Here is a 26571-nt window from a genome sequence, read left to right as displayed (position 1 = left end):
TTTTGTGGTACGCGGGCCTCTCACTGTTGTGGCCTCTCCCGTTGCGGAGCACAGGCTCTGGATGCACAGGCTCAGCGGCCATGGCTCACGGGCCCAGCTGCTCTGCAGTATGTGGGATCTTCCCGGACCGGGGCACGAACCCGTGTCCCCTGCATCGGCAGGCGGACTCTCAACCACTGCGCCACCAGGGAAGCCCTCTGCTGTGCTTTGAGCCTATCAAGGCACTGCTTCATTTAAGTTTCACCTAAATTGTACCCTTCCCCAAATCCTTATTAAGTTTTCCTCTGTTTGGTGAGATGCTCCACACTTCTGATGTTCCATCACCTTTATTGTAATGAGTCAGTAAATCTTTGTCAGGCTACAGATTTGTCCCTGGTAGTTGGGTTAAGACAATTGGAAGAGTCCACTGAGGGTTCCAAGACTCTTGCTGCAGACAGGACTCTACTTGGTAATGTGCTCATCTGAGACCCCTTTAATCTCACCTGCTTGAGGTTTACTCTGTTCCTAATTGCATAGTTTTTGCACTAAACTTCTGTTGGGAAAAATCTCGCCCATTTTATTTACCTAATACTTTGTTATACTCATAGAAATTTGTGTGTGACTTTTAAATAAAATAGTATACTATATGGAGAGAATATGGTGGAACTGAATGCATTTTGGGAATAAGGAGTGCCATATAAGAATTCATATTTATCTGGACTGAAATATTAGCAAGTTGATAAATTTAGGAGGGCATTGTGACAACTATCTCAAACATATACCTGGCTCATCATTCAGAACTACTTTATTCCCCTTTTGTGCAGAAATTTACTTTTTCCATTTGAAAAACTTTAAAGAGCTATTTCCTGTAATGTTCTTGATTTTAAATATTTACTTAAAAATTTTTGCTTTCTTGTATCTTGTGACTGTTTTTGAATTCTGTTTAATTGTAAAAAGCAGAATGATATAAGGTACAGTCAAAGCAATATATCTTAGCCAAAAGGAACGTGAAGCTCAAAATAAGCAACTGTGAGAAATTAACCTGAATTGAGTTTAGGTATCCCAGCTTCTATGAACTAATTTTCTTATATCCTGAGAAAACTTGGCATATGAAGAATCTTGAGGGATAGAAGAATGGAGAGAGGTAAATGTCCTAAGTTTTAAGGACATTTGATATGCAGAAACTTTAGTATTTAGCCTTGAAGAAAAAAGTGGAAACTGTCGCATAAATTTTAAGGGCTGCTCTATGCAAGAGGATTTAGATTTAGACCATGGTGATCCCAGGAGCTAGACAAGACAGAATTGGTCAGTGGACTTTAGAGGCAGATTTCACCTCGCTGAGAAGAACTGTTTCATTATCCGTTTTTCTTGGAATTAGTTGCCTTGGGAGATCATGAAAGGTTCTCAGTCATGCCCTTCCAGGGACATTTGTTGATAGGATAACACGTTTTGGGTAAGATTGGATTAGATTGTCTAAGGTCCAATAGCTGTAATACACCTGGTGGTGTATCACCCTTCCCTCTGTCCCCCACGGGCCACCAAACTTTGATAGGTGTTATGAGGGCTTAAGTTTAAAAAAAGTGGTTTTCCTTTTTTTTTTTTTAATATTTATTTATTTATTTTTGGCTGTGTTGGGTCTTCGTTTCTGTGCGAGGGATTTCTCTAGTTGCGGTTTAGGTATCCCAGCTTCTATGAACTAATTTTCTTATATCCTGAGAAAACTTGGCATATGAAGAATCTTGAGGGATAGAAGAATGGAGAGAGGTAAATGTCCTAAGTTTTAAGGACATTTGATATGCAGAAACTTTAGTATTTAGCCTTGAAGAAAAAAGTGGAAACTGTCGCATAAATTTTAAGGGCTGCTCTATGCAAGAGGATTTAGATTTAGACCATGGTGATCCCAGGAGCTAGACAAGACAGAATTGGTCAGTGGACTTTAGAGGCAGATTTCACCTCGCTGAGAAGAACTGTTTCATTATCCGTTTTTCTTGGAATTAGTTGCCTTGGGAGATCATGAAAGGTTCTCAGTCATGCCCTTCCAGGGACATTTGTTGATAGGATAACACGTTTTGGGTAAGATTGGATTAGATTGTCTAAGGTCCAATAGCTGTAATACACCTGGTGGTGTATCACCCTTCCCTCTGTCCCCCACGGGCCACCAAACTTTGATAGGTGTTATGAGGGCTTAAGTTTAAAAAAAGTGGTTTTCCTTTTTTTTTTTTTAATATTTATTTATTTATTTTTGGCTGTGTTGGGTCTTCGTTTCTGTGCGAGGGCTTTCTCTAGTTGCGGCGAGCGGGGGCCACTCACTATCGCGGCCTCTCTTGTTGCCGAGCACAGGCTCCAGACGCACAGGCTCAGTAGTTGTGGCTCACGGGCCTAGTTGCTCCGTGGCATGTGGGATCTTCCCAGACCAGGGCTCGAACCCATGTCCCCTGCATTAGCCGGCAGATTCTCAACCACTGCACCACCAGGGAAGCCCCCCAAAAGTGGTTTTCTTAAAACAATGAATTAAAATAGGAAGAGATGTTATACTTTTGTGGCCATGGATTACCAACAAATCGTTTTTTGTAAAGGTGAAACTAAAAACTACTTTGGAAATCATTTTATTCTATAGCAGTGGCTCAGACTTTTTTGATGAAGTTCCTATAAGATATACATTTTACATTACAATTTGCTACACACAAGAATACAAATACCTGAAACAAGTTTCAGGAACTTGCCAGTTATTTAGGTGTAATTTTCTCTGATATTTTCTATTTGCTTCTTTTTCTTTTAAAATGCTGGTTATAGGGAATTCCCTGGCAGTCCAGTGGTTAGGGTTCAGTGCCCTCATTGCCAGGGGCCTGGGTTCGATCCATGGTCAGGAAGTAAGATCCCACGCAAGCCGCAGCCAAGAAAATAAAGTGCTGGTTATACATCAGTAAATTGATTTCAGGACCCAATAGTGGGTTGTGACCAATAGACTGAGAAACATTGTTCTAGATGTTTATCACTTAGGTGATTAGTGAAAAGAGCTATGTTAGCTGTTTTGGGTTTCTCAAAACTCAGATTTCAAGTGCACTTTAAGTGCCTAATGAGAAAATTGCTGAGTTCTAGAAAATAAGCTAGGTGTTTCTTCTCCTTCCCTGCATTGGTCAGAACAATAGGACTTCTTCAGGGTAAAAATGGAAGATAGCTTGATTGAGCTAAATAATGTAGTAAATTTTCTAAAAGTCTCTCTGATTTGCCTTGAGAAAATGATTTTGTGTTCTTTAAGTAATACAAAGCTTAGGGTGTCAATAATTAAATGTGGGTTTCTATTTTAAAGTTCTGCTTCCTCACCTGGAATTTAATTGTTTCTCCATATTTTGATGTGCAGGTTTGTTAAAGAATAGCACTGAATTTTGTGGTTTTAAGTTGTTTTCTCATGTTTAAGGTTCAAAGGGTTAGATGAGATCATCTCAAAAAATGTGGTAGTTTCCATCTCTGAAATACTGTTGATCCTTGATTCTTTAGAATGTTAGTTTTACGTACCTCACATTTCAGGAATATTATTGATTTGGTCTTGGATGGTTGCTGCTGTAAGAAAGAAAAGGCATTTTGCAGGTAGACTTACCAGTATTTAGTAAAAAGAAGTTGATGATTAAGAGAATGGAAGAAAAAAAAATCCTATTGCTTGAGTTATCCACATTTGGTGCCAAAAATGGATCTTCTAGTGTTCTTTGTCTAGCTTCCAACTTTACCTTTCATTTTTGCACTTTGATGCAAAGGTAAGGGCTTATCTCAAAGCCCTCTGGTGATCATCCAGGAATTGGTTCATTTGTGACCAAGGTACCTTTAGAATCTAAATATAGCGATTATATCAGCTTTTAAAGTAAGAGCAGGCACATAATTGAAGTTTTTCTTTTTCTTTTTTTTAACTTATTTATTTATTTATTTTTGGCTGCGTTGGGTCTTCATTGCTGCGTGCGGGCTTTCTGTGAGTGGGGGCTACTCTTCGTTGTGGTGCGTGTGTGGGCTTCTCATTGTGGTAGCTTCTCTTGTTGCAGAGCACGGGCTCTTAGGTGCACGGGCTTTGGTAGTTGTGGCGCACAGGCTTAGTTGCTCCGCGGCATGTGGGATCTTCCCGGACCAGGGATCAAACCTGTGTCCCCTGCATTGGCAGGCAGATTCTCATCCACTGTGCCACCAGGGAAGCCCCTTAATTGAAGTTTTTGTGTTCTTATAGTTTCTGTTTTAAACATTTGTTTTCCTTAATGGGTTACAGTTCTCTTTTCTAGTGCAAACTTTTAGACTTAGATGGAACTCCAGTTGATCTGAGTGATAGAAATCTATCTAACAAATTGGTGGACTTAAAATAGCTACTGTTGCTACTTTCTCTGGCCTAAATGGCAACTGAAAACTTTATCATAAAGTTGGAAATAATATAAAAATAGGGGGGTATTTTGATATTGCATTTTAATGAAATGAGCAACAAACTCTTAAAGACAGTCTTTCTAAATAGCACTAGAACCAATACTCTAAGACATAACGTTTTTATTTTTATTTTTTAAGACAATGGTTTTAAAAGGAGCAGCTTAATCGTGCTGTTCTAATAAATAAGAGTGTTACTTGTATATTCACATGGGTTCAAGATTGCAGTAGTATTCTGGGTGGAACAAGTAAGTGCTTACAAGAAATAATGGCTGCTATTTATTGGATAATTGTGTACCTGGACCTCGAAACAATCTTGAGAGATAGGTATTGTTATTCCTATTTTACAGGTGAGGAAGCTGAAGTTCAGTGAGGGCAAGTAACTGGCAGAGCCAGGATTTCAACCCAGTTTTAAAAATCTGTGTTTTTAACTTTTATGCTATATTGAAATTTTGTGTTGTCCTCCCAGTTCCAGTTTTTGATGCTCATTTTACACTGAAGACTTGGTTTAGCTTTGGCATTTAATTTAAGTAATAAAAATGAGAATGTTTCTTTGTTTTTAGCTAGAGGTAGGACTTCCTATGCCTTTAGACTTAAATATTGCCTTCTTAATTTCAAGTTTGCATAGGAATAAGTTCATCAAAAATGTATATCAACCCTGAATAAGGTAAATCTCTAAGTAGTGGAAAACAGTATGTTTTGAATAAGCATCTTTAGAAAGCAGAAAATGAACTAAACTATTATTATAAATCATTATAATGAGTTTTTGTGAATGACCCTTTTTATCATAGATCTTTTATTTAAATTATTTATTTATTTATTTATTTTTGGCTGTGTTGGGTCTTCGTTTCTGTGCAAGGGCTTTCTCTAGTTGTGGCAAGCGGGGGCCACTCTTCATCGCGGTGCGCGGGCCTCTCACTGTTGCGGCCTCTCTTATTGCGGAGCACAAGCTCCAGATGCGCAGGCTCAGTAGTTGTGGCTCACGGGTCTAGTTGCTCCACGGCATGTGGGATCTTCCCAGACCGGGGCGCGAACCCGTGTCCCCTGCATCGGCAGGCGGACTCTCAACTACTATGCCACCAGCGAAGCCCTGGTGATCTATTCTTGATCAACTTCGTCTACCTCTCCTCCTCCCCAGATTCGGGGAGTCAGTCTACAGTGACTCACTAGCTCTGTTGGTGTGTAAGTAACACTGATGCACCATTATAGGAGCTGATGTCCCAGCATCAGGACCCTTGAGGTTTTGCCCCTTCTGTTTTCCCCTCCACATCTCAGTTTTATAGAGAGTTGCCTGAGTTGGGAGCTGTCTGTTTCTGCAGAGCTGAGGTTTGTATTGGCTGCAGGGCTGCTTAGGACCTCCTTCCTCTACTCACAGTCACCTCTGCCACTGTCCAGCCTTTGAAAGACAGACTGACTTGGTGGGATGCAAAGGGCGTTATCCCAAAATATCTCCTTGGGTTGACCAAGCCTGGTTCCTGATGTCCTGGCTTGAATGACAGCTGGTGCTTACTGTGTGCATGAGAGGGGACACACACACACACACACACACACACACACACACACACACAGAAGTGCACTACTGATTCCCTTTCCCATACTAGTCCTTTGCAGATGCCAAGTCCAAGTCCATTCACTCATCAAGCCTTCCTTGAATTTGGTGTTCCAGATGAAGGATAGACAGCCCCTGTCCTCAAGATGTTCACATTTAATAGGGAAGACAGACATTTAGTAGTTTATGTAGTATCAATAAGGGAGTAAAGTTGTTGAGAGGTGATGTTATATCTGATATGAGTGAGAGTGATATGAATAGCATTCTAAGCAAGGGAGCTGCATGGCCAAGTGGTAAAAAAACAACCTGATTGGTGGAATTAAGCCTCCTGGGGTTGCTTGCTTGTTAAGTGGCAAGAGATGAGATCTTAAAAATCTTTAAGGAGATTGGATATTATCCTCTAGAGTATTTTCTAAAATTAGGTTTCTAACAGCTCTTAAAATTTGATCCTAAGAGCAAAAAGTTCAGAAAACATTTGAGTGCCTACTTTTTACCTTGTTCTGTACCAGAAATGTGGATATAAGACATGATTGTTTCTTTCAAGAAGCTTAGATTAGTGAAGAAAACAAATGGTACAGCGGTACATGTTAAGATGTATGGTGTGCAAAAGGATAGTTGACCATTTACAATTGAAAAAGTCATCTTTTTCATTAAACTTTGATAATTTTATTTAATTTTACAATTTACATTTACAATTGAAAAAGTCATCTTTTTCATTAAACTTTGATAATTTTATTTAATTTTACAAAGCAGCTTTTTAGATCTGTCAAGCAACTTAGGTCATCAGTTCCAGCAGATGAGGAACTGAGGCCCAGAGAAGTAAGTGATTTGCTTGAAATTCTAGAACCCGGGATTCCTACTAACAGATTCTTTATTTTGTACTATATAATTCCTTTTTGGAGTGTTTCCAGTGATAGACTAAGGAAGTAACTATATCATTAGTAAACTGTTAGGAAGTCCTTTATATTGAACCCACACTTAATCTGATCACCAAAGCTAACATGTTTTCCCTTTTGCAGGTTAAAAATCCCAGTTTATTCAGTAGTTCTTCATATGATCCTTTGCCATATGGTTACCCTCCTTTATATAGTCTCGTAGGATGTATCTATTGATACCAGAAATTGATACCGGAAATTGTACCAGTATTTTAGCTGCAATTCCACCAGCTAACCTAAAATTATTATGCCCGCGATTTCAGAACCTGTACATAATTGTTAGAGAAAAAGATTTAAAACTCCCTCTTCTGGATTCTTTCTCCCTAGTTCCATGTCCCATTTTCCTTGATCCTAAGTAATGCAGAAAATGGTCATCTTTGCACTGTGTTCATAGTACTGTTTTTCATGGCGTCTGTCTATTTCCTGGAACATGATAAGGGTTTTTTTTAAGAAAAAATATTTTTATTTTATTCTTTTTTTTTAAATTGTGGTAAAATAACATATTTACCATTTTAACCATTTTTAAATGTACAGCTCAGTAGTGTTAAATACATTCACATTTTTGGGCACTCAATTTCCAGAATTCTTCCTCTTGCAAAACTGAAACTGTACATACCATTGACTCCCCATCCTCCACTACCCCACCCCTGGCAACCACCATTTTACTTCCTATCTCTATGAATTTGATTAGGTAACTCATGTAAGTGGAACTAATAGCAATATTTTTGAAATTAACTTTACTAATAGAATGGTATCTTTAATATGTAAACTCAGTTTCTTATAACAAAATATAGTTACAACATATTTTATAGTTTTGCATCTTGACTCATTGAGGCAGTAAAGTCAGAAGATAATTCATTGTTGGTAGACTAAAGAAAAACAGAATACAGAATTCCTTAAGAGCCTTTATTTTTTCTCTCTCTCTCTCTCTCTCTTTAATCAAGGATGTGGCTGTGCCTTCCTCCACATCTAAGCCCCAAACGTGTTCAGAATTCACCCCACGCTATCATTTTTTGCATATTATATAGAAGTTCTGCCTGCACTTGAATTCTGACTCTCCTGTTCTTGCATTTAAATGGTGTCTTAATCTATAAAACCAGGAATAGTCCTCGACTTAGGTTTAAGTGTAGTTAGTGGCATGTTTTCCTTATAGATCTTTCGGTTCACTTGTTCAGTTTCCATTTAGTTACAGTACATCTAAGGCTCTTTTAAGTTCCAGGCTGTTTGGATACTAACATGGAAGCTCTTATATCTCTCTAAGAGAGGAATTTTAAACTTTTAAGTTTAGAATATGAAGTAGGAAAATGGAAATCAAATTTGTTTTGAGATATTAAAGGTGCCTTACCTAGTAAGAAGTACTTAAAAATCACTGAGTCAAAAAAAAAATCACTGAGTCAAGTAAATACATAAATTTGTATCTTTAATAAATGCTCTTTAGGGAGTTCCATGTAGCCTAGTGGTTAGGATTCCAGGTTTTTCACTGCTGTGGCCCGGGTTCAATCCCTGGTCAGGGAACTAAGATCCTGCAAGCTGCATGGCATGGCCAAAAAAAAAAAAAAAGCTCTTTAATAAAGAGCATCTGTTGAATGAATCCATTTTTTTCCATACCTTCCTATGTAAGGCTTAACTTACCATCACCGTAGTGACGGTAAGTTAATTAAATATAATTAGCTATTATAATTAAAAGTCACTTTGCCGTGAAAAAAACTCAGTAATAACCTTATTTATCAGGTGTACACGTGTGTATATCAGTAAGAATAAAGTAACATTTACAGTTTTGGTTTGTGCATATGATATCATCTCTGTATAATGAATATTTATGGTAGTTTGGCTTATTTTGCTTTTATGTACTTGTGGGAGGTGGGAGGTTGTTTTGTAGGAACGGATAGTATTTGGGCTATGCCTCAGATGAGCAATATGAGAATTGTCATTTGAAATACTTTTGGTTTAAGCTATACTTTCCTATAACAAAATGTGACATTTTTTGACTGAGGTAGGGGCTTGTTGAAAAATAAATTTCAGAGAGCTAGTTCTAATTCTGTTTGTGAAGTAGAAATGTGGGTTCTGATATCTTAGGAAAATCCTACATTTTTGTGATCTTAATTAGAGTCTCTTCTTTCTACAGAAATAGGAAGGTCGTTGATTATTCACAATTTCAGGAATCTGATGATGCTGGTAAGTATTGTGATTTCAATAAGTTGTAAATTCGACTGACTAGTGGAAGAATACCCAGCTTGTGTACATTCTTATTATTCTTTTGAAATAGGTTTCATTTTTTATTTTTAGACTGTTGATGTATATAAATTATGTCAATCTGCGTCACTCAAAACAAACGTTGAACTTGCATGGATTTTAACTTTTCCTTAGTGAATCGTTGAAAATAAACACTTAAATAATTTTTTTTCTTATCTGGTTTTGGAGTCCAAAGTTTAAATGTGCGATAATTCTGATGCAGTGTTTATTAGTTTAATATATCTCCTGCTGTAATCACGGTAAAACTCGTACATTATAATAGAGAGTATGTAAATTTTTTGCACAATAAAGTACGATGAGAGTATTTTGTGAAATACCTTTGATTTGTGAACTAACTCAGAGTGAGTAGTACATCTTAAATTGTAGCCATAAAAGGTCTTTTTAGAGTATGTCCTTACTCTCATTTTCCAGATGTGTTTACTATTCTTTTTCCTTTATTTTTTTAAAATCTAATTTTACTTTATAAACGTAATAATATTTACCTTGGGAAAACCTAGAAAATGCAGCAATGTATAAAGAAGAATAAAAACATAATCCACCCTCCCAGAGGTAATACTAATATTTATTAAATGCTTACTAAATGTTTGCACTTACTCATTTAATCCTTAGATCATTCCTGTTAAAATGGGATTATACAGTTTTTATTTCCATTTTACAGATAAGGAAACTGAGGCAGAAATATTATTCAAAGTCCTTTAGCCAGCAGATGGCCATTTTAACCTTTTTGTCCTTTTTTTCCTTTTAAAAATATAGTTGACATCTTGCTATAGAATTTTGAGTTGTGTGCCCCTCCCACCCCACCCCTACTTATCTTTCTTGTGTTACTAAAAGTTTATGTTGGTTAATGGTTGTATGGTATTCCATAATTTATAATTATCCAACCATTTAATAATTGCTGAAGCTTCAGACTATTCTAGATACTCATGATTATATATGATGGTGTAGTAAACAGTTTTGGAATAGTCACTTTTTAAGGTTTTATAGGACTTTTTAAATTGGAGGTATTTTCCTCAAGTGCTAGAGTGTGCTATGTATAATACTTTAGTTTAAAAGTAATTTACTTGATAACAGTAATTGTGTTAGGATTGTAGAATTGTGGGTTCTTTACAGTCTAAAATGCTTGTAATATAACCATATTACTATAATAGTTTCCAAATAAATATGAAGATGTGGAAACATGTAAAAGTCTTTAACAAATTAAAAGGGTAGAATATAAAGTAAGATATTTGACTGTGGGTATATTAAAATATACACATGAGGACTAGAGAGTAATATGCAAAAATGGAAATGATTGAGTTAAGGTGGAACTGGAGTAGAAAAGGTTTTTTTTTTAATGAAAGAAAATTATTTAGGAAATTCTGCCCTCTCACCTTTTAAATAGCATGAGAGAATTATCAGTAAATAGAGTGGTAATTTTCACATGTAGAAATCATAATATAGTTCATTGAATTTGAAAAATACTTTGTTTAGATGAAGATTATGGAAGAGATTCGGGCCCACCAGCTAAGAAAATTCGATCATCTCCCCGAGAAGCTAAAAATAAGAGGCGATCTGGAAAGAATTCACAGGAAGATAGGTAAGAGGCATAAGTCTGATTCTTCTTACACTGTCACCACTCAGATGAGGATAGTGTCTGGTCTCTAAATTGGTAGAATCTTCAGTTACTTTGGGAAAGTGCTTATTGTTCACTTAATGTTGTTTTGCATGTTTCATGTTATCTCAGACAGTGCTTCTGAGTCTAGAGGTTAGCCTCTTTAAGGTCATGGAATCCAAGGTGAGCTCCAGGTATGCCAGAATGACTTTGGTGCTACTTCAAACCTCTGAACACAGGCAGAAAGATGGTTTAGGTATATAATTTGTTGCCCAAGGTTAGTATTGGCATTTTCATTCTAGAAATGGCAAAGAATAAGTGGCCTTTCCCATTCAGTCATAGATCATTGGCAGAATCATAACTAAAGCTTATAGAACGTTGCATTGCCTGCCGAGTTTTACTATCTATAGTCAATTCTACTTTGTTTAAATACTTGAATCATTTGGGGCTGTTTCCTTTCCCTTAGTTTTATAAATGAATTCAGATGAGTTGTATTTTTAACTGTAATTGCCTCATGAGACCAGGGTATTGTAGCTTTCATCTCTGCTCTTACAGCTATACACATTCATTCACTCTCGTACTCAGTGTAGCATAACTTTAAGACCTCCTCGATGGTGGTGGTGGTGGTGATGGTAGTTACCCTTTGTGATTATTATGTGCCAGTATCTATTATATGCTAATTTATATCCATTATCATTTAATTCTCACAAAACCTTTATTAGGGTGAGTAATACTAACTTAGAGGGGTCAGTGATTTATCCAAGGACCAGCAAATAGACCAGTAGGTTTTGAAACCATGTCTGTTGGACTCCAAAGTCCATTTTTTTAACCACTAGGCTATACCACTTCCAAACAGTACTAAGTATGAGCAGTTAAAAGAAATGAAATAATTATTCTCACTAGTTTTTATAAGTTATTTACTTTTGAGCACTAAAACCACTATAATCCCTAGGCAGAAATCTTTCCATTCTGAATTCACAGAACGCTAAGTTTGTAAAAATAATAGTAATTAATAAATGTACCTAAGTATTTTCTGTTTGCTTGAATCACTAACATCTAGTATTTTCTTTCCTGGAGAATTTCAGAAATGTGGAGAAATTTTGAGGAAAAATAAGACAAAATTATACTGTAGGGAGACACATTTTCCATAGTTTCATAATATATCTCTCTAATCCAGTTTTATATAGCAGCTCAACTTAGAACTATCTTTCATTATATTTATTTTATTTCTCCTAGGAATGGGCATCTTCATGGACTCTTGTAATGTCTCATCAATATAATTGATATCTAGCCTAAATTTTTCCTTGTTGCAGTCATCTGGCTTTATTACTCTTTGCTAAGTGTCCAGGAATGGTTGAAATAAATATAGCTTTTGTTGCCATTTGTATTAAGTGCCTTGTACGTTTATTCCCTTAGACCAATATTATGTTGCTTTTTGTGTTGGTCTCTACTTAAAAGTTTAGCTTTTACTTGACTTCACTGTAACGGGGCTCAAGGATTAATGGTCTCTATAAACTCAATAATAAAAGAACTAGAGGAAATGATATCATTCTTCATCATTGTAATAGACTTGTGAATTAAATGCTTACTTTGCATAAAAATATTTATATAGAACAGTCATAGGTTTCAGAATTATAGTATATTTGGATCAGATTACTTAGTAAAGAAATGTGTTCAGTTTTTCTTTTTGCTTAGGAATCTTGGGTTCAATAGGTGGTCATTTGAGTGTGGTCTAAGTTACAGGAATACCAAAAGAGATTTACAGGATCTGCTGTTTGAGAAAAGAAGGCTATCAACTTATATGTGACTTTCTTTTTTTGTCAGAATTTTTCATGGAATCATAAAATTTTAGCACTGAAGAGTACAAGTGATTTGCCTAAAATCATACAACTAAATAATTCATGACAAAGACAGAACACTAGAACCCAGATTTCCAATTTAAGATTTGTGAAGATATAAAATGTGCATCTTTGTGACCTAAAAAGTTGTTTTATAAAACTTTCCATTGAAATTTGAAGCTTGTTAACTTCTTATTTTACTCTGCAGTGACCTTTAGCTCGCTTTTATTTTCTCCATGATACAAAGCAGGTCTATGTGTTGAGGTTTCTGATGTATAGAAATATTGGATCCTAAATATTAATATTAGGAGGTAATTAATTAATTGATTTGTTTTCATTTTGTTTTAGATAAATTTTTTAGGCATATTGTAATTTATATAACTAAACTCCAGTTTCCTTTAATAATTATAAAGGTGTTTTCTACATCTATATTTGGGGCTATCCATTTACTTGCCTACTTTACCACCATTGATACATTATATAATTTATTTTCAGTATATTCATACTTTGCCTCTGACAACAAAAAATTTTTCTTAGTAAATGTTCTCCTGAACCAGGTCTTATCCATAGGTGAAAAGTTTTTAGCCTGTGTTGAGATACCTTCTTTTTTTCCTTTGGGTCTTCAGAGGGAGCAATGTTTTCTAAAAGTAGATAAAATTGTTCTTAATCACCAGCATTCCTATGAAGTAGGGAAATAATGCAAGCAGTTCCACTCCTCAGCATCTGTTTGAATATTTTATGTATAAAAGAGGTTTTCTTCGGCGTTGTTCTCCAGTCAGATACCAGAGATTTATGTTCACTTGGATTTTGACCTAAGATTTTTAATCTTTTCCCCCTTCCGCTTACAGTGAGGACTCAGAAGAAAAAGATGTGAAGACCAAGAAGGATGATTCTCACTCAGCAGGTAGTAAAGAATTTTTAATGTAATAGGTGTAATTCTATTTATATATTTATTTATTGGACATTTTAATAAGTGGTTTTATTATAATGCCAGGCTCTGTGGTAAATGCTGCATTACAAACATTATGTGTTTTCATCTTCAAAGAGCTCGCAGTGGTTCTCAATCCTGGTGGCTTATTACAGTTTCTTATGAAGGCGGTTTGTTTTGTTTTTTGTTTTTTTTGTTTGTAGGTTTTTAAAAAAAATATTTATTTATTTATTTGGCTGCGCCAGGTCTTAGTCGCATTGCCGCGTGCAGGATCTTCATTGCGGCGTTGTGGGATCTAGTTCCCTGACTAGGGATCGAACCCGGGCCCCCTGCATTGGGAGCGCAGAGTCTTAACCGCTAGAGCACCAGGGAAGTCCCCATGAAGGTTTTTTTGTTTTTTTGGTTTTTCTAATTGATTAATTAATTAATTTGTTTTTGGCTGCATTGGGCCTTCGTTGCTGCACACGGGCTTTCTCTAGTTGTGGTGAGCGGGGGCAACTCTTCGCTGTGGTGTGCGGGCTTCTCACTGCGGTGGCATCTCTTGTTGTGGAGCACAGGCTGTAGGCGTGCAAGCCTCAGTAGTTGTGGCACACGGGCTCAGTAGTTGTGGCACACCGGCTTAGTTGTTCCGCGGCGTGTGGGATTTTCCCAGACCAGGGCTTGAACCCATGTCCCCTGCATTGGCAGGCGGATTCTTAACCACTGCGCCACCAGGGAAGTCTGATATGAAGGTTTTTATAATGTACTTAATATCCATCCCATCCCAGGACTTCTCATTCAGTAAGGTGTAGGTGGGATGTTGGGGCTTTGTTTTGTATAAGTATTTACAGATTATTCTCATGCATAGTCAAAACTGAAAACCATTTACACGAACAAATGAAAGATATCAAACTAAATAGAATAATAAGAATAAGGGGGAGTGATGACTCCAGGTTGGAAAGCAAACAATGATTAGTTTCAGTCTGACTCTTTTTAGCTGGGAAAGTAGACCTTTGAAACAGTAGCCACAGAGAAAGTTTTTTTGTAAGAATTCTAACTTAAAAGAATTAATGAAGGGCTTCCCTGGTGGCGCAGTGGTTGGGAGTCCGCCTGCCGATGCAGGGGACACGGGTTCGTGCCCCGGTCCGGGAAGATCCCACATGCCGCGGAGCGGCTGGGCCCGTGAGCCATGGCCGCTGAGCCTGCGCGTCCGGAGGCTGTGCTCCACAATGGGAGAGGCCACAACAGTGAGAGGCCCGCGTACCGCAAAAAAAAAAAAAAAAAAAAGAATTAATGAGGAACTGACTAAATTAAATGTTAAATCCTGATTACTTGTTGGTATTTATTTTTTTAAATGTAACTCTTAAAAGAATTGAGAGTTTATCCCATCTTGCTCCCAACCATTTGAGTTGTGGTCTATATTCCCCTGCTTTTGCCTTCCTGGATCCCCCTTTAAATGAGACTGCTGGGCTTCCCTGGTGGCGCAGTGGTTGAGAACTTGCCTGCCGATGCAGGGCACACGGGTTCGAGCCCTGGTCTGGAAAGATCCCACATGCCGCGGAGCAACTAGGCCCGTGAGCCACAACTACTGAGCCTGCGCGTCTGGAGCCTGTGCTCCGCAACAAAAGAGGCCACGACAGTGAGAGGCCCTAGTGCCGTGATGAAGAGTGGCCCCCGCTTGCCACAACTGGAGAAAGCCCTTGCATAGAAATGGGGACCCAACACAGCCAAAAATAAATAAATAAACAAACCAATGAACCGACGTTTAAAAAAAAAAAATGAGTGCTATTTAGCTAATATGTAGAGAGGGTACAGTGTTCCACTGGATTCACTCCACTGAGCTATTTTGCATTCGTTTTTTTTCCAAGTCTGCTAATTGTTTGAACATAAATTATATTAACCTTTTGCACTTAGTGCTGTTGTGATAATGTAACGTACACTTTTATTCATCTGCCTTGTGAATCCTAATTTGAATCTATTACATTTGTAAGCATTTGAGCAATTCAAGATGAATAACTCTGTACTAGTGTTAAGCTACTGTGAGGTGCGTTTAGTTTTGAGTCTACCAAAGTCAGTTCCGTTCCGTGTGTCTGTTTGTCTTCAGGTGAGGTTTTGGGTAGTGAAAGTGATGACTTGAACACTGACCATGGCAAAGCTTGTAAGACTCGAGTGTTTCCGGAAGAGTAACAGCTAAACCTTAACAGAATAAGGGAGCCTCAAAGTCCAGGAGAAGGGCTGTAGGTAGAGACTAATAAATATATAACTTGGTCTAGAGCCAGTAGGCTGGCATCCTGTTGTTTAACCAGATTTATGCACAACCACAGCTGTGTGTTGAAAAGAACTTTTAATTAATAAACTATAGTATATGAAATAATTTTTTTTATAAAATTGTATTGAGATCTAATTGATTTTAATATGTGTTTTAAAGATTTCCCTCAATCTCCTGTAAACTGAAATGGCCACACCTCATTCATTGAAGAGGATAGTAGTTTGGCATTATTTTAGATTCTGTATGTTTTGTATCTTAGAATAAATATCATTGGAAGACAATCTTCCCTTGTTCTACTATTTAAAAATATTTTTCTAACTAGTTTCTAAAAACTGTGTAGATAGGTTTGAATGTGATTGCGAATTTCAGGGCAAAGCAATGATACAAGTTTAAAATATGTTATAGGAAACGTGCTCACACCTTAATTCAGCTTTATTATTACTTAGAACTACATGCCTAAGTTATTTCATATGTACTAGTGGGTGCATAGTCTTATTCAAGCTCATTCTTTGAATTTTAGCTCTTTTGTGTATTTTGTAGAAATTTTTAGGGATAAAATTTACCCCTTTTGAATGAAATAAAGCTGCAGGTTATATCTCATATCGGCTTTTCTAGTCAGCTGTCAAACCCATAACTCTTTGATCATTGCATTATAACTTGGATGTTGCAGAGGACAGTGAAGATGAAAAAGAAGATCATAAAAATGTGCGCCAGCAGCGGCAGGCAGCCTCTAAAGCAGCCTCTAAACAGAGGGAGATGCTCATGGAAGATGTGGGCAGTGAAGAAGAACAAGAAGAGGAGGATGAGGTGCCATTCCAGGAGAGTACGTAAAGCTGCCTTGTTACTTTGGTCATGGTTGTAGTTTCTGACCTCGATTACTTCCACATTTTTGTGGATGCTCAGTGTTAAAATCAGTCGCTTATATTAGATACTAACTATTAAAAGAGATGACTGTTTTGATATCTGGGTATATTTTAAAAGGTTCAAAGATTCTCATGATCATTATGTCCATCATTTCTACTCAAATACTGAATGAACAATTGTTAGACTAACAGTTACGTGGTGGGTGTTGTGATTAAGATTTGTATTTTGGCTTGGTGGAGAAGGGTGTAGACCTCTCCTTGCAAAAAAAGGTGTTAACTAAATTTAGATGTTTCACAGGTTACTCAGATTAATTAATTACATGTATATCTGCTTTGTATGTAGTTTTCTTCATTTGTTTATACTTGGGCCAAACACACCAAATCAGTTCAGTTTCATTTCCCTAGTCTCATCAGGACTATATAGGAGTGATGGAACTACCAAAAGTTACTTGATGGCTTCAGTTTTTATCCAGATTAAGTCTTATCTTTTCCTGTTTTCAACGTACTCTTCAAACAAGTCAGTCATGTAACCCTCATGGTGCGTGCTAAACCATTTTACAGGTGGAGCCAGTGACAGCTCCAACCAGATTGGTAGTATCTGCAAATAGAATCCAAGAGTGTTTGACTTCCAAATCCATTCTCCATTCTTAGCACTCTCTCCCTTTGTTCACTTGGAAGGCTGTATACATTAAGTTGGACGTTGAAATTCTTCTTTCCTCTCAGAAGATTCCGGCAGTGATGAGGATTTCCTAATGGAAGACGATGATGATAGTGACTATGGCAGTTCAAAAAAGAAAAACAAAAAGATGGTTAAGAAGTCCAAACCTGAGAGAAAAGAAAAGAAAATGCCCAAACCCAGGCTAAAGGCCACAGGTGAGCTCTGCAGAAGTCAGATTAAATTACTGCTTTGGGGCTTCCCTGGTGGCGCAGTGCTTGAGAGTCCGCTTGCCGATGCAGGAGACGCGGGTTCGTGCCCCGTTTCGGGAAGATCCCACATGCCGCGGAGCGGCTGGGCCCGTGAGCCATGGCCACTGAGCCTGCGCGTCCGGAGCCTGTGCTCCGCAAATGGGAGAGGCCACAACAGTGAGAGGCCCGCATAACGCAAGAAAAAAAAAAAAAAAAAAAAAAAAATTACTGCTTTGAAAAATGTGAAGAACCAATAAACCTTCTCTACAGAAGTTCTTCATTAGGGCTTGGCATTGGCCACGTACTTAACAAAAATAAAAGGATCCTGGCTTCTATATCTGGAAGTACCACTTATTTATTAATAAGGACTCCAGCCCCTCTGAAATTCTGGTGGCTTAGCCCTGTTCTTCAACTACTGCCATACGAGAGGCAAGATTTAGGAATGACCTATTAGTGTTAGGTACGGTGGTAGAAACACCCCACCAGCATAGCTGTTACTGCCCTTTTTTCCCACTGATATCACGATCCCAGCAGCTAGTAAAGACTTGAAATTGTGAAAATACACACCTACAGTAATACATTTAAGTTCTGTGTTCTGATCCCCTACACCATCCTCTGTGCTAGCAAAATAAAACCACACTTGACAGCATAGATTCATTTTCTTTAGGCCCTTGTGGTTTCTACCAGGCATTCTCCTGGTTGAAGCTAGTTTGTGATTAAATCAGAAAGCTGGATTTTGCTTTTTTTTAAATTCTAGCAAATAGAACTTTTACTCATCATGCCTTACTGTTAGTAATGATGGAACTGTTAAAAGTTATTTGATGGCTTTAGTTTCCATTCAGGTTAAGTTGCATCCCCTCTTCTTCACCCGAGTTTTAAACATAAACAGTTTTTAGTTTCACAAGCCACTAAGGATGATGTGCAGTTTCTATAGCATCCTGTTCCTCTATTGTAAGCATTACTGCTAACATAACATTACAGTGTTAGTTAAAAGGGTTTGGAAACCAGTACCCACCTTCATTTTTAGTAAGTTAGGGTGTTGTCTTTATAGATTTTTTTCTTACAGATTATTTTCTTTAGTAGCTGATTTTTGTTAAAGATGCTTTCTTCCCTTCCCCAAATTGGTATTTTTCTTCTTTCAGTGACGCCAAGCCCTGTGAAAGGCAAAGGGAAAGTGGGTCGCCCCACAGCTTCAAAGGCATCAAAGGAAAAGACTCCTTCTCCCAAAGAAGAAGACGAGGAACCAGAAAGCCCTCCTGAAAAGAAAACATCTGCAAGCCCTCCACCTGAGAAATCTGGGGATGAAGGGTCTGAAGATGAAGCCCAGTCTGGGGAGGATTAAAAGTGATGATGGTTTGGGGAGAGATTTTATTAAAAAAAAGAGAAAAAAAAAAAGAAAAAAGAAAAAAAGAGGGAAAAAAAAAAAAGAAAACCTACTTAAGATAGAATATGGTTTTGGCTATGGCTTGACTCATGGGCTTTCAATGCTTTTTTTTTTTCTTTTTTTGAAAATAATATTTTTTTTTTTTTTTCTTTTTTTTTTTTTTTTTTTTTTTAAGAAAACCATTGTATGTTTAATTTACCTTTTTTGTCTATGGGTCTCTTTGTCACGACCCCCTCTTTTCCCTCCCCCTCTTTCCCAATGAAAGCCATGTTAAATTAATCACTGGATTGACTGCTTCATCTTTTTATTTTTAATGGAGGGTATGCCACAGTTGTAAAGCAATAAGATTTGAGGTGAACACTATGGAAATTTTGCTTTTTGCTAAAAGGTAGCAAGTTAAACAGTAATCAGAAAACATAGAAGGTTTTAGTTAAAAGTGATTGTTTCTCTACCTGAACTTTTTAAAAAAACAGTTGTCATCTAATACAAGTTTATATTCTATATACAAAAATACGGATGTCTAGAAAAATCATGACTTTAAACTTCCACTGATGGGGTAGGTAGGAGGTAGAGATGAATTCTGAATTGTTACTAAAAGTATTCATGTTTTTTTATCCTGGAGCAGCACAGGGAATTGAGGTTACCTGACCTTGTTTGAGGGTGTGGGTTATTTTTTTTTTTTTTATTTCATCACTTGTTATCTCTAAGAGACTCGGAGCCAGTGATCCTTTATCCTGCTACAGTCTTTAAGGAACTTTAAAAAAAAAAAAAAGCAAGGGCCGCCAAAACTTAAATCTTTCTTGATTTTCTATTTCATTCTCTAATGGTTCATGTTTTAAAATATATATATGTATCTATTCTGTTTCTTGGATAAAATTTTACCAAGGATCAAAAGAAGAAACCCTAGAATTTAAATGGGGAGATCTATATATCACAGTGGATTTCTTCTCAAACTGACAATGTTTAGGTTTTAAGCAAATAAAGTACCAGTTAATGTGAAACTCAATCACAAAGACTTGACATTTTTGCTTTATGAAAACAGAGAATTGAAATTCTTGTATGCCATAAATGTGCATTCAGATCCCATGAACCATGCTGTTTTTATCTGGGGATAGAGCGTTTTCCTTTTCATACCCCTGTCTTCCCATTTCTTCGTAGAAACATGGTATGAAGTCATCTCTTGGATTCCTGCTAGGACATAGGACACTACTGCACAGCCCCACCACTAATGTCTACCAGCCCTGCTCTAGGACATCAGTTCTCCTGGCTCTGTTCTTCACTTACATTACATCCTGTGCTTGACGGGAGTATGTTAAATGCTGCTCCAACACTATTCAGTTAGCAGTTATCTTTTTACTGGTGCCCTTGCTCACTGCTCATGTTGCTTAAAGCAGGAGTTTAAGGGGCTCTGAGGGACTGGAGAAACCATGTATTCAGGAGGTCTGTGTGTAGTTGATAACAGCCTTGTTACATGCCTTATGAAGGCAGTCACAAGACAGATCTGTAGGTTTGCTCCTCCACATTCTGGTACCATGAGCTAATGGGAACAAGGTTTAGGGGGTCTTAGTGTGCTAATAAGTCGAAAAATTAGTGAAATTTAACCTCTGCCTTTTTATCTGGATTTGCTTCCTCAATATTTACGTACGCAGTTTTCTTTTACCTATTGAGTTACAGCATATTTTTCTCTCATACAACCTGGTTCTTACAGATGTTCATAGGACAAAGGTTATTTAAGGAATATTTTTACTCTGATTTTTAAGACAGTATAAGGAATATCCTTATTCTGTGATTTTTTTTTTTTTTTAAGAAAGCTCCCAGTGGCAGAGAGTCATTTCACTGTTGCACTATGCGTGTTAAAGAATCAATTTGGAGATTTTAGTACTCGGCCAAAAATGTAAAACTTGAACATAAGTAGCAATTGGATTATTATCTTTCATGAAGGTTAACTTTATAGTTGTGAACTTTGTAATGAGGTGTTAAAGATTATTCTATTTGCTATATGGCTTTGTTCAGGTATTTTAACAAGAAGGTTTGTGTTCACGTACTGAAAAAACCTATCAGTGTTTCCACCATGCACTTCTATTTTTAAGGGTTTATAACTTTGAGTCTTACATTCCTAGTAACATTTGTGCTTTCCCTAGATTATATTTCGTGAAGATTGGGGGCAAGTGTCTTTTAAAACTTTAGCCTTGGTATTTTATGTAACACAGTCTCTGTAATATATTAATCTGCACTAACATCTCTGTGATATATGCACATCCTTTAGGGGTAATCACATCTTCTAGGTTATTTGTGTGTGTTTGGTTGGGCTTTTTGTTTGGGATCCCTTTTTTAAAGATTAATTCATGAGATTGAAAAATGTATTATATATTTCTAATAGACTGGACAAAGGATCTGTGTCCCCAAGAAAGGCTCTGAATGACCTTTGTGTTCTCCACTTTTTGCTATGATTTAAAACACTCTGGTCTTCTCCTCAAATCATGCATGCCAATAGGACAGTTGTGGTGTCTCAACTGGAAACAGGTGCTCAATAGTCAGGCTGGATAGTGATGTCAGAACATGTTACAAGTGATAAGCTGATAGTGACTGGCCATTGGCACCACCCTTGACTAAATGCCCTCTTTCTCTAGCGTGCCTATGGTGAGGTGGCAGTAGCATTCACTGTCTTGCAGTGCTCAGGAAGTGGGACATTCACTTTGAACGTGCTTGTTTGTATTATCTCAATTCTCTATGTTAGCTCTGTTAGGTTTACCTCTGGAACATGGATTTTGGCAGCTATGCTAACTGACACTACGTTCTAGTTCTTAAGATTCTTTTTTTCAGACCTCCCCAACACACACACACACGTACCACACCACACCACACCACACACCCCCAGAAATGGGTAGCTTCCATCTTATTAAATCTGTTTGTAGCCTGCTGCTGCTTTTAGCCTTCCCCACCTCAGATTATAATCAATGGAGTGGGCCCAAAGGATACATTTTAATTTCAGTAATGGTATATCTGTCCTGCTTTCTAACACATCTCTCCCTTTCATATCTCCATGCCCTATTGAGTCCATGTAGGAAAATTAATGGCTGTGTCCTCCTTTATGGAGGTAGTGAGTGAAAAATCTTTAAATCTGGAAGAATAGTTGATTTCCCATGTTGGAGCTTTGATGCTTTTTTTTTTCCTCACAACTGGTTTGCTCCAGGTTCAACCCTCAGTTCAATACTTATTCTTGGTACTGGTTCAAATAGCATTTTCTTACAGGTAACTAATCAAGAGTGGAATTTGAGGTTACAATCCAGTAGTTTTTGACATTCTTGTGGATATGATCAACTAAACTGAACTTGACACTTTTTTTTTTAACGTTTTATTTTTTTTTAATCCATGAACATTCAATAACAAGTGGCTTTTAGAGTAGTGGTTGAGGAAAGGGAATAGTGCTTTTTTCCCTTTCCCTAGGAGATGTTTTGAGAGTGTTAGAAAGGCAGGAGCAACAGGGAAAGCTTTATTAAAGGTCATGTGGCCGTTGTGGCTTTTATGAAGAAAGGGAGTTTTGATTTGAGCAGTTCTTTCTGTGCCTGCATTGCCAGGAGCTATGCTGAGAAGAAACTACCACTTTAGGAGTTTGGAAAGGAAGAAACCTGGCCTGTGGTTTTGATGGCATAGAGACAGATACTTCGAAGGAGTGACACTTTCTGTCACGGGATAGCTCTTGAGGTTGGAGAGGTGTCCTTTTCTCTGCGCATGGAGCTGATTTATTTGAAAAGGGAGTTAGTTTATTTGAATATTGGGATATCAAACTACCCATAGCCAAATTTCAATGTGCAACTCATTTTCCCTTTTTCTTGAGATAAGGTTGATACAAAATGAGTCTTTTTGAGTCCCAAAGCCCTAAATTATACTTCTTTTCAAAGCCTAATTCACAAAATTCACAGTGGTGCTGTGTATTAACCACTATTGGGAAAAATCTTGTAAACCTGCCTATTGCCATGCCAATGGAGTGACTGAACTGGTGACATCTGTTTGAGCACGCGTTGTGGCTGGTGGAATGCCACCATTGTGCATACACTTTGTACATCAGGGGTGAAGGGAGGGTTTTCTAGATTATGGGGGGAGGGTAAAATTGGGATTTTTTTGTTGTTCTTTTTTGGTGGGGTGTAGGGGTACAGTACTCAGCTTATGCCCTAAATAACTTGTATAAAAACCCCTGAAGTGTTGTGTGGGTGTGTGTGTGAGTGTGTGTTTGTTACCTGTCTGGCAGTTAAACCTTTGTCTTCTGGAAATTAGTGAATTCTTTTCTTTTTTTCCTCCAGAATTATTTGTTACAAGATTTGTAAATAAGAGCTCTACTTAGTTTGTTTACCAAGAACATGTTGCAGCAAACCTTATACACCTGATTCCCTCAAGGTTGAAGGAAAGACTTAAGACTTGCCAGGTTAAGCAGCAGCCAGGTTCTCAGTAATTGTTCACCTTAATTCATCTTTCAGACTTCATTTTGCCAGCTCTAAAATTCCCAGTCTTCCTTAATTGTAGTCCTTAACCTTTTGTGTTCTGAGCAGGAAGGGTAAAAGAGAAGAACCTGCTTAAATGTATTTAATTGTCCTTGAGCTGAGACCAGGGCATCCCTTAATACTGCAGTGTTGCTGGGTACATGTGATCAGACACCGAGGGTTGGGCATTCTTGCAATACCTTAACAGTGCTGAAATCTGCAGCATGGTACTAAGGAAGTTAAAGTTTGAATGTAACCACTTTATTTAAAAAAATTTTTTTTTAATTTAAATGAAAAGGGGTTGAAGTGAACATGATTTTGTTGACCATGTTCGTGAACTATAGATGCAACATGCATTGGTAGACTTGTGTGATGGTCTTTTGTGATACTTAATTTTTACATATCCCAGTCTCTGTATGTATCTTCATAGACAAAAAAACAAATTCCTGCTTTCTCTTATTGAAGGGTTTCCAGGACTGCGTGTCTGTTCCTGAGCTCTGTTTTAAGTATGTGTATCCTTTGCTTGTATTTTGTATTAAAAAATAAGAAAAAGAACCCTTTATTGTTGAGCATGTTGGCATTGTCCCTTTTATTTTTTTCTCTTTTTGGGACACATGAAGCAAGTTATTCTTTTTCTGTATCTTTTTTCTTTTGTAAACTTTTTTTTGTTTTGTTTAAAAATGGCTTTATAAAAGGGCTTTTGTAACCCAGATGCGTGCTCTGTGTACTTCTTGTAATACTCTCAAGCAAATACACTGACTTACTATACAGCTGATCACCTTGGTCTGTCAGCTCCCAGTCCAGCCTGACTAGGGGGAACCCACTATCTGAATGTGTTCTTTAGAAATTAGCGGTGACCAACACTGGTGTTGGTAACAAGAAAAGTATGCCTTGTCTTAATTAGTACTTCAGAGTAAGGAATCAAGAGAGGCAGTATATTCCTTAACTTTTGATTAATCAAGGGAGCACTGGGCTTGGTGCATGAGGATCCCTAGTTAGCGTTGTTTCTCGTGTTCATGTCCAGGTTATGAAGTCTTATGGAGGGAAAAATTCTTTAAATAATCATATATAAAAAAGGATAGTGTTTATACTCATAAAACAGACATTTGCGTTCAATTTCAAATACCTATAAAAACTACACTATCTTGCAATTTATAGTTAAGTATTATCTCTTAGGTGGAGAATATGGTACAAGATACTGTAGCTATTAGGGATTTTATCCTTTTCAACCTTTCCCCTTGTTTACATTCTTGCCTTGTCATCTGAATATTGTAATTAACATACAAACACCTTGGCTTTGAAATGAAGTGCTTTTTGCATGCTGTTACCCTTTAGTGACTAGCTAACTTGGCATTTATTTCTTACATTGTTGTTTGTCCCAGGTCAGAGTTTACTTCAGAACAACGCTAACCAGCCACTGTTCCTCATAATCTTCAGGTGTTTTATGATTAACATTATCAAATTTCTGTTTCAGTACAATGCTGAAGAAATAGAGTCTGGTTTAAAGGACTTCAAAAACCATCAGGTAGGGCTTCCCTGGTGGCGCAGTGGTTAAGAATCCGCCTGCCAATGCAGGAGACATGGGTTCAAGCCCTGGTACAGGAAGATCCCACATGCTGTGGAGCAACTAAGCCCATGTACCACAACTACTGAAACCTGCGTGCCTAGAGCCCGTGCTCCGCAACAAGAGAAGCCACCGCAATGAGAGGCCTGTGCACTGCAACGAAGAGTAGTCCCCGCTCTCCGCAACTAGAGAAAGCCCGCGCTCAGCAACAAAGACCGAACTCAGCCAAAAATAAAGTAAAAAATAAATTTAAAAAAAGAAAGAAACCATCAGGTAGGCAAACAGACTCATAGAGGTTGGGTTTGGTAAAAAAACATTTGGAACTCCCTCACTCCACTCCTATCCATGAGCATTACAGTAACTTAACACTGTAGCTGTACAGCACTTGGCAGTTTATGAAGCTTTTTTATTTACATAGTACCTTGTTCAGTTTTCCCAGCAGCTGTGACTGCTCAGGTGTTGTTCCTCCAATTCTGTAGAAAATAAACTGGTTCAGGATGTGATTTGACATGGCTAGTATGTGGTACAAGGCTTGAATCAGGTCGTTCTTTAAATTGTCACAGCTGTTCTAAAACCAGCTCCCATTATCTTGTGTAAATGTGTCCCTTGGGGCTTCCTACTGATAATAAACTTTTGAACATATTGCTGTTGTTCAGTATCACTAAGTAACAGTGATACTTGAACCAGTCCAATGAGTTACATCAAATATTTAATGGGAAAAATGTCTTTTCAATGAGATATGAAAATTTCTCATTAAATAGTTAAATTTACTTGAAAATCCCTGTGGTCCCTGCATACAAAGCTTCAACTTACGTAAAAGCCTTCATTTCTTTTTATTTTTGATTATGTTTTAAGGTAATGGCTATGCAGAGGAAAATACGTCATCTTGACTGCACCGCCCTTATCCTTTGCCAGTAGAGGGCGGTGTTTGTCCTCCATATACTTAGCTACTGGGACCATTGCTTACCCCATCTCATCTTAGATACCGACTCCTGGGCTCAGCGACCACAGGTTATCAGGACACTCTACCACCTGCTTGGGTCAGAGATGTTCTGTGATCAGTGTGCCCACTTATCCTAGTGTATGCAGCAGCAATATTTTCTGATTTCAAGTGCAAAAATAGGATCTCGATTCATGCACATCTGTCTGCTTATGTTGTTCCCTTTTAACAGTTCTAAAAGATGAAAGTATATGTTGAGATTTCAAAAATGCATCTGTGGACGAAGTGAGAGAGTAGCATTGACAATATATACACTACCAAACGTAAAATAGATAGCTAGTGGGAAGCAGCTGCATAGCACAGGGAGATCAGCTCTGTGCTTTGTAACCACCTACAGGGGTGGAATAGGGAGGGTGGGAGGGAGACGCAAGAGGGAGGAGTTATGGGGATATATGTGTACGTATAGCTGATTCACTTTGTTATACAGCAGAAACTAACAACATTGTAAAGCAATTATACTCCAATAAAGATGTTTAAAAAAAGATGCATCTGTGAACTCTTGGCCCCGTTTGGAAACGGGTGTTGCCTTTTGAAATTGCCCTCCATCTCAAAAGCCTCATTTCTTGGACAAGCAGCACTGGTAACATGCTCGTGTACAGCAATACTGAGACTTCTTTTCAAGGTAACATGGTACCCTGTGTTCCTTTATCTTGCTGGCAT

At 37.7% G+C, this 26571-nt stretch overlaps 1 protein-coding gene across 1 annotated transcript in view; it reads left to right on the top strand.

Moving 5' to 3' along the window:
- The window catches only part of NUCKS1 (nuclear casein kinase and cyclin dependent kinase substrate 1), a 27323-nt gene extending 7448 nt beyond the window's left edge, over positions 1-19875 (top strand). Inside the window, exons 2-7 of the mRNA XM_007470690.1 lie at positions 8984-9033; positions 10582-10687; positions 13389-13444; positions 16387-16539; positions 17303-17452; positions 18628-19875. Of these exons, the coding sequence (XP_007470752.1) occupies positions 8984-9033; positions 10582-10687; positions 13389-13444; positions 16387-16539; positions 17303-17452; positions 18628-18827 (715 nt within the window). The 3' untranslated portion in view covers positions 18828-19875. The remainder of the gene's footprint in view (positions 1-8983; positions 9034-10581; positions 10688-13388; positions 13445-16386; positions 16540-17302; positions 17453-18627) is intronic.
- The last annotated feature ends 6696 nt before the right edge of the window (positions 19876-26571 follow it).

This window comes from Lipotes vexillifer, unplaced genomic scaffold (genome assembly GCF_000442215.2).
Source record: "Lipotes vexillifer unplaced genomic scaffold, Lipotes_vexillifer_v1.1 scaffold1122, whole genome shotgun sequence".
NCBI lineage: Eukaryota > Metazoa > Chordata > Mammalia > Artiodactyla > Lipotidae > Lipotes > Lipotes vexillifer.
The sequence above is the reverse complement of the archived record's forward strand: the minus strand, read 5'-3'. Positions and strand labels throughout refer to the sequence as shown.